Source organism: Thalia democratica, chromosome 1 (assembly GCF_965202585.1).
Source record: "Thalia democratica chromosome 1, ktThaDemo2.hap1.1, whole genome shotgun sequence".
Classification (NCBI taxonomy): Eukaryota; Metazoa; Chordata; class Thaliacea; order Salpida; family Salpidae; genus Thalia; species Thalia democratica.
The window spans coordinates 72,251,540-72,263,448 of NC_139165.1; the positions used below are offsets into that span (position 1 = coordinate 72,251,540).

The window sequence follows — 11,909 nt, forward strand, 5'->3', positions numbered from 1 at the left end:
ACAATATGATACTTATATTATAAAGTAAAACAAAAGCTTTTAAAAATTTCTACCAAATAGTGTTAAAACAAACTTATAGTAGAAAAATAAAACAAAATTTTCAAGTCATAAGTTTTTCGTGCACATTGAAAAGGTTTTTACGTGCACTAGTATTCAAAAAACTGAAAAAAAAGACTGTGTAATACGAATCGCGAACTGTCCATGCTTTATTTTAATTAAGTGTAAACTTTATTAATAAAGCAGGGACAGTTCGCAATTCCTATTACAAGTGGTCTAACCCAGTGTTTTCCAAAACCTTATGTGCACATTTTGGCACACTTTGGAAAAGACTCCGACCAATGGCTAGTATAAATCATAATTTAATTGTTATTTCAAAATATAAGAAAATTCTAAATAGCTTCATACTTTAAAAATACAATGTAAACGATTTAAAAAAATATTCACGGAGATAACCAAGTTGTACTAAGTTTAAAACTTATGTTACAAACTTATGGAATCGTTAAATAGGTTTTTAAATGAAACATTTTAATAAAAAAAAATAACATTTTCTAATATTTAATACAACTTCCTGCTTTCAATTAAACAAACTTACTCAATGGTGTTTGCAGTTATTCTTTTAAATTTAATGCTAGTTATAAACTTTGAAGACTTTATACAAAAAATTAGATAACTTAAAAATGAGTGTGATTAATTTTTAGAAAACTTCCAATTTTTATTTCAATTTTTTAACAGTTTTATTTTTAAAGCAGTCATTTCCTTACGCAGCATTTCGAGCTGAACCTAGTCTTAACTTTTGCTTTAACTTCAATCTTTTCCCTTCCAATTTTCGTGGGGTAGGCCCAAACGCTGCGCGGCTTCTTGAACTTGATCTTGCACATTGTCTCGTGAGCTCGCGGGTCGGTCTGCCACAGCTTCAACGTCTGCCCCAGCCGCTTTCCGCTCATGAACACGTTTAAGTAATTGGCCGTGTGCTGGATCGAGTAGACGAACTCGTCTATTTTAATCTTTTCTCCGCTAGACGACGCCATCAAGCTTCTCACCTGCCACGCGTCGATCAGGTTCATCGCGTCCTCGATCGTGAACTTGCCGTGCATCTTGCACTTTCGCACCGCCGCCACGATCCGCTTCGGGCTCACCCTCGACTCGCACCTCTCGAGGTCGCACAGCAGCGGGTGCAGGATCTTCAGCTGCTCCACTCCGACCACCTCGCGAAAGTCCCTGCGCGTGCCGCACGGCGCCGAGAAGCACCTGGCCCTCTTCGTGCCGTCCTCCGCTTCCTGGGCGTACAGGCACTTTTTGTGCTGCTTTCTTGCGTTCTTGTACTCGTACATCGGCACCACGATCGGCTCTTCGGGCGGGTACAGGTTACGCGGGTCGCATTTGTTCTCGCTCTCGCAGGTGTACGCGCGGTTTATGACGTCCCTCGCGCACTTTTCCGGCCGCTCCCGCAGCGATTTCTCTAAGCTGGTGATCAGGTCGTTCCGGTACGTCTTCTTCTTGCTCGGCTTTTTTCTTGCGGGCGGCAGCTGGCACTGCACCTCGCACATTTCCCGGCACAGCTTCTTGTTCCGCTTCCTGCAACTTCGCGTCTTCGGAGGCCTGCACCTGTCCCTCGTGTTCTTTGCGCAGCGCTCTTCCTCGAACCAGGAATCTTCTTGGTCGACTTGAAAGTCGTCGCAGTTGTTTTTAACCTCCTCCGATCTGTAAATGTTTCTGATCGTGACGGACTTGGAAAGGGAAGGACAGGAAATCACTTTGCTGACTGTTTTCCTGATGATGCTCGTGTATTTTCTAGCCTCGCAATTATCTTGCTTGAAATTTTCCAGCTCGAATTTTTCTTTGCATTTTCCTTCTTCGTATTTTTCTTGTTCATAGCTTTCTTCTTTGCATTTTTCTTTTTTATATTTTATTTCTTTGCATGTTTCTTCTCTGTGTATTTTAACTTCGCACTTTTCCGTCTCGTACTGCTGTGAAACTGACACCATGGAAAGTTTTTCTCTTTTAGGATTGTTGAGATACTCTTGCAAAACGTTTATGGTATTAGCAATCCTGTCTACGGGTATTTCCTCTAGCAACTCGCTCAAACGAACTGCAATCGCCTTCAACTTTTCAACGAAATCTTTGTCCAAGCATATAATGTCATCAGTACTCAAACTTGTGTCATTTTTCAATGTACAGCTCGATTGCTCTGACAGTATGCGACTCACCATTTTGAAAAGGCGGAGGCTAACTTCTTCACAGCTAGCTGTTTGTGTACATTGGTTGCTGTTAGGCATTTTAGACAACACTTGATTGCAGTTTTTACTGCTTTCTGTCACTTTTACGGTTGACCTGACTGTGATCAGTTCTTTAATAATGACATCACAGTCTTCACTGCTGCTGCTAGATCCACAAGAGCTCGATTCGCTGGTGCCTTTCATGATGACATCCATAATTTCGTTAAACTCTTCTTTAAGCTTCTTGGCATTTTCCAGTTCTGTCGTGTACTGACGCTTGGCTTGCTCAAGCAGTTCTTTGGCTTCTACGTCGTCGCAAGCCGAACTCGACTGTAACATTTCTTCCAAGCGCCTCATAGACTTGTTTGTCAGCTCTATTGCCTTCAAGTACATTGACTTGGTGCGATAAGCTGTTTCGAGCAAATCATCGTTTTCAGTAGACGAGTAACTCATTTAATAAGTTTGCTGTTATTCTAAAACATTGGTCTAACAAACTAAAACTTTTATTTTTTACGATTTCACACAAAAACAAAAGGCATACTTCTTTGACAGAATTTGGGTTCTTATATGGTTCTTGCAGTTATCTTAATAATTGCGGCTTTATTTTAAGCGTTGTTTTTTATTATAAATGTAAACTAACAATATGTCATAATAAAACCGTTTTACGTTGACTCTTCTTCAACAAAGTAAAGTATAAAATAAAGTTTGGTTTTAAACGAAAGCACTGATTAAAAATGAAAATATAAGATTACTCACTACAGATATTTAATGTAAGGTTATGGTTTATTATTTACCTTGCACTTATTAGATATTAAAGTACTAAATTTATACCAATATATTTCATAACGCTTTATCTGTAAAACAGACGGAAGTATTCAAATAAACAAAATAACTATAAAAAACATATCACTTCATTAAATATGCCTGATTAACAAGATTTTAGTAGAAAATATATTCACTAACAAAATGCAATTGATCTTAGATGTTTAAATAGTACTTGTGCTTAAGTTAAACAAAATTTTAGTTTTTTCAAACATAATCGAAAAACTATAATGTGCTTTATATGTTACATTTTATGTAGGCATTTTTTATTATTTCTACCTTTATTTGAGTGAAAAAAATAGATAATTTCGACCAATTAAAAATATTTATAAATGACGTAGCTATCCTGGAAAAACAGACTACTAATTAAAAATATAATAAGTTTTATTTTTATCTGATAGCTTATGACTGACAAGACTGGTAAATTGCTAACAACTGGATATAAGTGCAAAGTAAAAAAATAAGGTCAAACACGTAACTTACAACAGTTTTATTTTTGATTTAAGATGATATTATATATTATAACAGTTTTCCACACTACTTCGTGCGTGATGTTTACATTTGTATATTTTTTTTGTTTTTAAGTTCTAAACAAACGTTTTCATCCAATTTCAACTCTTAGCTCTGTTTCATAGTATCCTTTCAAATTTTATTAGCTATTTAATTGTTTTGATTAACTAATTTAATTATTCAAATTTTCTCACTATACTGCTTTTTATTCACGACAATTTTTAAGTATATTTAAGTTTTAGCTTTATATTTCAGGTTCGACTTTTATCTATTTTCAAACATGTTACAAGCTATTTTTAGTTTTAGGTTTTATTTATTTTAATTTGATTATTAAGATGTAGATGAAAAAGCTAAGCAAAGTTTTAGTATTTTATTCCAATTAGTATAAACAGTTTAAATTTAGTTTTTATTTTGTTTGTAATGATAACTCAGTAATTATAAAAAAATGGTTGTTAAAAATTTTTAGTGTTGGATTAAAAAAATTAATGGAAACCACCTGTAACTGTATGTAATAAGTTTAAACTAAGTATTACTTTGTAATTTATTGTTTAAAAATAAATAAAGAAATATAAAATAACATATTTTAAATTTAAGTTTATGCACTATTGTTATTTGAACTTGTTAATCTCAAAATATTTTACATCTGTTTATTCTTATAATTATCTGGCCTAAATATTAGTAAAACAAGTTTAGATTATTGAGCTAAAACGTTTTCATTTATATCATTAATAAATTATTTATAAGTTTTTGTATAAAAAACAATTTCAAAACTATTTTACTTCTTGCATCACAAAATAAATTAGAGTTAGTACATAAAGACTTTAATAATTTAAGTTTCAAATTTTATGATACCAAACTAAGCGGTGTAAAAAAGCAAGTTGAGTACAGATTTTCAACTAACGGAAAAAGAATATTGGTTTAATACTAAAGTTTACGTTTAAAGCACACAAAAAATGTAACTTATTTAAAATTTATTTAATACGATAATCGTTCAAAAATTTCGTTAAAATAAATTAAAGTTGAGCTTGGATCCATGGGATGACAGCAGAGTTCTTGGAGTAGATGGTTGGGTAGACATCGGCATCACAGGTACCTGATCCCCATGAGGTGTTTCCGATCAAGTATTTGACTCCGTTAACTTCTTGCCACAATGGACCGCCAGAGTCTCCCTGTTTATTTGAATGGTTAACAGCATTAATAAACTATTAAAAATATTTTACAGCATTTTTCAAAGTACTTTTATTAAGACAAAAAAAAGTGCAAGTTTAATGAATTTTTTTTGTATATTACGTGGTATAAATTTATTAAAAGCAAACTAACGTTGCAAGATCCAGTTCCTCCGAGTCCGACACATTGGGATTGTGGGGTGATTCTGAAAGATCCCCAGACGGCAGCGCAGTCACTGTCTTCCATCAATGGAACATCGGTGATTTGGAGGTTGACTGGGAGAACTGGGTTTCTTCCTCCGATCTTACCCCATCCTGAAATGGTTCCGACTCCGGTGAACTCTTGTCCGGCAGCTGGAAGAGCGATGGTTTCGACGAGTCCTGATTTCAAGGTGACGGCAGATTTGAGGGTGATGACGGAGTAATCGTAGTTGATGATAGCTGATTGGGTGAAGTCGGGGTGAACAACCCAGGTGCTGATTTTCATTTGTTGGGCCAAGTTGTTGGATTGAAGTCCTTCAAGGGCAACAGTGGCGCTAGAAGATATCACGATTTGAAATCAAATATTTTTGAAAAATAGTTGAAAGTTTTTAATAGTATAAGATATGAAGTAGCTAAATTGGTTTTAAGAATAAAAGTTTTAAATTTTTCCAAATATTAAAACATTTAAAATAAATTGACATAAATATGTAAAAAAAAAAGTTTTAACCAATTAAATGCAATACTTAGAGTTAACAACTACATTTGTTAGCTTTATGAAAAAAGATAGTATGATTTAGCTAATTAAAAATCTACAGAAGTATGCATTTATGGTTTTAATTTTTAAATACTGAGTTCGATAATTTGATAATTACTACAAACAAAAGCTTACAATTGCCATCCGGAAATTCTGCAGTGACCAGCTGACATGACGTGGGTGGTTGAGAGAAGAGAAGCTCCACAGAAGTGGGATCCTCCTGATTGGAGGGAAACTTGGAATGGTACTGGGGAGGAAGCATCTGATCCTCCGATGATACGTTCGTCAGCCAAGGCGGCTGTATTGACAATATTTTTTTTACAAAAGTAACATTATAAAATGGTTGTTATTTAGTTTTTGAAACCTTTTAATACCTTCCAATCAATTAATATTGTGTTCATAAGTCATTTGTTTATATCTTTCAACAAAAAGAAAAATTTAAAGTCTATATGAGATATTTAAAAAAATAGTTTACTTAAAAATGACTCAATAGTTCTTAACTGTTATATTTTTTAACATTTAAGAAAAACTTATAATTATTTCGAATACATGTTTGATGTTGTTTGACAAGTTAAAACTTTATAACAAGTGCAGAAATAAAGAACAACTTACCGACAGCCAAAAGCAAAACAGCTACGAAAACTTTCATTCTTGTTATACTAATTGTTATCAGTTGAATGATATCTCAATATATTTTCGTTGGTTTTTATACATACTTTAAGCATATGTTTGTTTTCTCAAAGACTTGTTTTGTTCAACGTTGTATATTACTTGGTAATAAAATAAATATTTTTCACCGATATTTTTGATCAGGAATTTGTAAATAGAAAAATGTGTTTTATAACGTTAAGCAGTAACTTTTTTTTTTAAATATGTGCAAACTAGTTTTTTGATAATTAAAGCTTAGCAAAAACACTTTATATAAAATATTTTTATGTTAATAGAATTAAGCAAGTTATAAAATTTATTTTAAAACTGAATAAAACATAGTTTCAAAAAAATAATAACATTTACGTATGCTGGTAAGCTTAACAGCCGTGTTAAGTAAATTGTAAATATGTTTGGTCATTTTATAAATGCTTTATGCTATGATTATATTTAACTGTCTTGTTTTACGTAACCTTGCACAATATTTTTTATAGATTGTTTAAGAAAACATTTAAAGTTATTTTTTTTTACCTACTTTACGCAATTAGCTATATTTTTTATAAAGCATAGTTTTTTAGTTTTGTATAATTATAATTTAAAAGTTGCTTCAAACTGTAACTAACTTGTCACATATAGTTCTATCGTTTTTTAAGCAGGTAACTAAGTTTAGTACTTTAAGATTTAGTTTATATCTGCAATATTTTTTTAAGACTAATCTCCTATCAGTAAGTTTCATACTATAATTTTCAACCTGCAAGTTACAATGACCAGTACGTTATTGTTTACAAAACTTTAAACAGTGGGTGCGAGCATTTAAGTATAGCTCGCTAAACCAAATTTTAAAACTCACACTAAAATATCTTAATTAAGCTGGAGAGCAAAAAAAGCTTTTTGGTACAATATGAGGAAAGTTTGAAACTTTCACAAGATATAGTAGAAATGAAGGTGAAATTTATTTATTAATTTGATGAAAAGAAATTAAATTAATTTAAATCAAAATGCTCTGAACTGTCAAGGCCATAAGTTTTGCCACCTTTAAACTGAAAAACGGTTGCCCATTAAGGTTACAAATCTTAAAAGTAATTTATAGCTCTTTGATACATTTTAGTTTAAATACGCTGTTTATACATAAATTATATTAGAAAAAAAACTGAACTTAAGTGATTTGTAGTTAAATTCAAAAACACCAAGCAAGCACAAAAAAAACTGTAATTTTTCTGAAAGATAACTCATAACTAGTCCTGGATAAAAATAATCAGTATACAACTTTATAAAATAAAATATATTTACAGAAAATTAGATTGTTAGTTGATTACATTTGTTCTTACTCCTTCTCATTTAAGTGTGATACATAGCTTGAACCAAGAAAATTATTTGTAACATTATATTCAAATCAAGTCCATTTATTTTGAATTGTAATATACAAATAAAAATCTCTAGGAACATCAAACCTTTTTTTTTAAACAACAATGTTGTCGCTAATACATAAAGCATTAAATTGTCATCTTCCCATACCATAAACTTGTAAACTAACTACAAATATTATAGATATTATAGTATTAAATTGTCTGGAGAAACTGTCAAATCTTCACAGCCTGAATTTTTAAGTCCACCAATTACAAAAATTGTATTACCCATACTAACTACAGAATGATCACTTCTTTTTTATATCATATTAAGTTGATAATTCCATTTGTTTTTATATAATCATAAGCTTGTACTGATTTTATTATACTTAAACTATCTTCCTTCACCTCCAGTTACAACAACTATAAATTCAAAAACTGTACAAGCTGCATTATATCTTGTTACATTTAGATCTGCTATTGCGTTCCCCGTAACAGTGTTTAAACTATAGGTGTAACACGAACTAAGATTCTTAAAATCATTAACCAACCTTCCTATTATGTACAAGTTTCTCATGAACGAACATATACAAAAACTAAACCGTTATTCTAATTCTATATACTGATGCTTCCAAGTTTTATTCTTTTTAGAACAAGTTTCAACAGATAAACAAGAATTACATAATTGATGATAGCCAATAACGCTATTAACAATAGCAAATGTTTTTGATTTAATAGTAGTTATTTTTAGTATATCATGAAAATATTCCATACCTTGAAACTTAGTAACTTAAAAACTTAATATTTTTAATTGAAAACTTTATTCTCAAGCCCATAAGTTTTGTTTCTGCCTACACAAGCCAAAATACTGAACCCTTCTTGGTTACAATATCTATTTTCATACAAAACTTTTCATACATCAGTAATGGAGAAAAAATTGTTCTTTAGAATCAATTTGAACAAAGATAGAGTGTGGAGCTAAATAATTTAAAGTTTTTTCAGTTTAAATATAATTTTAAAAGCATAAAGTACAACTGTTTATGTTTAATACCATACTAAAAAAATAAACAAATTAGAGAAAGTATTGATGGTTGATAGAATATTAAAATTCTAAGACTTTTGAAATTTCTTGTTTACTTAAATAAAGTACAAAAATATTTGGTTTGTTTTGATCAATATTTTTAAATTTTAGTTTATAAACATACTAGTTTTACTTCATTGAAATAAAAAACTTTATAAATTTTAACAAATATGTTAGTTTTATTTACATTTTTAAATACTTGATATTTACATTTAATTTTTTTAAATTTTTTATAGCCCTAATAACAACTTATTGAACAGTTCTATAGTGTTTGAGATTTTTGCAGATAAAATGAGATCTCAAAAAAAAAACTTAAAATGTTTAATTCATTTACATTGTCCTGGACAAGACGTTAAAAGGTATCCGTGGTGTGCGACTCGAAAACCGAAAGGTTTTTACCTGCACCAGGTCCTAGAACCAAGAATTTTGAGTTTGTTTTATTTGTCGTTCAATAAACTATATATTTATTGGTGGTAAAAAAATAACCTTTATGTTAAGCTTACTGAAGTTTACGTTAAACTTAAAAAGCAATTATTTGATAGTTGTAGGTGTCTCGTAATTTTAGCTTTAAAAGTGTTTGTTATCACTTTGTTACTTAAAAGTTTAATAACTAATTAAGGCACCACGTTAAATAAAATAAAACGTGTTTGTTATTGTAATCAAAGTTTTCTACTGTAAACTAAACACAAAAAAAAAACTTAACTACTTTATGAAAAATACAAAAATCCGCTTAACTAAACGTCCGAATATTTTTTTAACGTTTATTTGTTAGAAACTTGTTTGTAATGATAATGTAGCTTTTTATAGTATAACTAGTCGTTCTTTACCTAAAATATTAATTCTAATTAAAAAAATACAAACTCAGTGTTCATAGGAAATTGCTTTGCAACTGAAACAAAAGATTCGTTAACAGCATCATTTCGTAAATAGTTATCGAAATGCGAAATGCTTGGTAAAATTGACCAAGGGATGTTTGTAAAACCTTCGTCACTACTCTGTAATTTTGTAGCTGGAGAACATTAAATGTGTTCATTTTAGCATACCATAAGTTAAGTTATTGTATAAAACAGACATCTTTTTTTTTTCTCAACCAGATTTTGCAACTTTACAAATTCATTATAAAAGTATATAAACCCCGGGTCGGCAAACTACCGCCCTTGATGTAGTATTTTGCAAAAAACATACTTTTTTGAATACTAGAATAAATAAAAATTGTCGTGAAAATATACAATTAGGATTATAATGTTATAAATACTATTTACTAATGCTTAATAATTGCTTAGTTTGTCAAAGTTTCAGTTTAATACAGTATTTTATTTTATTCATTTAATGAAATAAAAAGTTTTCGGTATGTGTGTTTAATTTTAGACTTAATTATATGAGTTTTAGATATTAAGTAAGTTTAATTATAATTTAGATGTATGTATAACTGTTTATATTTCTATATTTTTTAAAAAATAGTTGTATTACTACTAAAGTTTGTTACTGAATCTTAAATTTTTCACTTATTTTAAGTAAATTTCTTATCGAAAAACTAATGCATGTTTCATTTTTATCAACAATTATTTTGTTTTTCAAAAAGTTATAGTGTTACAAACTTGATATATAAAATGTAATGGAATAGATAAACTATTAAGTAATGATGTAAAACACACATAGCCAAGCATAATTTTGAAGAAGAATCGGTTTTAATAAAAAAGTTGTGTCCAGGTTTGAGTTGTTATTTCTTAAAGATTTTTTTAATTTAATGGTTTTTACATTATTTAGGTATAGTTGAAATTTACTGTTTTAGAGTGCTTGGTGTATAACATTAATGGTTAAGTTTAGATTTAACAAGTAAGCAATCAATTAATAACAATAGTAAAACTTACTTTTTTTGAATGACATTCTTTGATGTATATAATATGCCATCATGTACTGTTATCAGTGTTTTATTGTAACTTACACTGACATTCGTCTATCGAAACAACTGTTGTGAATAAAACAGATATTTGCGATTTTTGCATTAACCTTATATAATTTTAAAGTTGGATTTGTATCATCTTAGAAAGCGGACCAGATTTACCACGAAATTTCTTTTGCGGGCCACAGTTATTATATAACTCTATTTGGGCCGTGAAATTTTTATAATACCTTTATAGAAATTTAAAAAATCTTTTTTTTTTAATTGTTGTAGTTAAACAATCGTTTAATGAACATTAATGTTCACTAGAAATAAAATTAAGAGTACATTTCAAAACATTTGCCATAAAAAAAACAATTTTACTTTTTCTGCATTCTTTTTCTTTTTATTAAAATACGTCACAGGCCAATAATTCAGTTTGGCGAGCCGAATCCCGCCTACAAGCCGTACGTTACCCACCCCTGTTTCAAATACACTTTTTAAACTTTCACTGGTTAATTCTTCGTTTTAATTACTTACTGGTTCTAAAATTTTTACTTTTTATATTTTTTTTGTGTTTTAGAAGTGCTTTTAAAACGAATATACATATTTAACTACATATAAATACTTGTGTAGGTATCAGAAGATTTAGCTAGTTTTGTATAAGTATGATGCAGACAAGAAAAATATCAAAGACAGTAATAAAGAAGAATCATAACCAAAGCTAAAAGATCAAAAAAACTGTAATGAAAATCATGCTTCATCCAAAGTCTAAAAGTTTTTTTTTACACCACTTAATTGTCTTATTTCATTAAACTTTATTAATCAAAAAATATTCCATGTCTAGATAATGTGATTTGTGTAAGTACCAAATTAATTTGGAAACTTTAAATTTAATATATATTTTTCTAATTAGACGAGTATTTAGTTAAAATATTATTAACTAATATTTATAATACAGTGAACAACTAAAAAGTAAAGTTTAAAAAATATAGCTATACCGCTTCAAAAAACTTCGAATTGGTATCATAAAGTATTGATAAAATAAGTATAACAAAGCAAACTCTTTCGTTACTAATTGTAGTAAATGAAAATCACACAAGTTTGATAACTGTCTATAAGAATTTCTAACATAAACTTTAAACACTAGCATTTATTTAAGTTTTTTAGAATAGTCGTTTGTTGTTTATAATGGGCCAGTTATTTAGAACGTTCTTCTTCATACATACTAGATTACAAACTATGAATCAAATGAAATAATTAACTCACGCCTAGTAAGTATTTGCTTTTAGATTAGATGGAAAACAGTTATTCATAAAAACTTTAATAATTCAAGTCTTTGAATATCGATATAACGTTTTATACTATAAAAATCTCGCTGTATGTTTTTCGTTAAACACTCTATTATTTTTAAGTAAAGTAAAATAAATATAATGGCAAGTTATTATTTGTTCAAAATTTATTTAATACGATAAATCGTTCAAACATTTCTTTAAAACAAA

The 11,909-nt window shown here is 29.5% G+C and overlaps 1 protein-coding gene across 1 annotated transcript; it reads right to left on the reverse strand.

Annotated features, from left to right (window-relative positions):
* Nucleotides 1-4,561: 4,561 nt before the first annotated feature.
* On the reverse strand, nt 4,562-6,099 carry LOC145838852 (chymotrypsinogen B-like). Its single transcript, XM_082946478.1, has 4 exons — nt 6,063-6,099; nt 5,586-5,748; nt 4,869-5,250; nt 4,562-4,717 (listed from the first exon to the last, which is right to left on the reverse strand). The coding sequence occupies exons 1-4, from the start codon at nt 6,097-6,099 to the stop codon at nt 4,562-4,564; spliced, it is 738 nt and encodes a 245-aa protein (XP_082802604.1).
* Between the last annotated feature and the right edge of the window lie 5,810 nt (nt 6,100-11,909).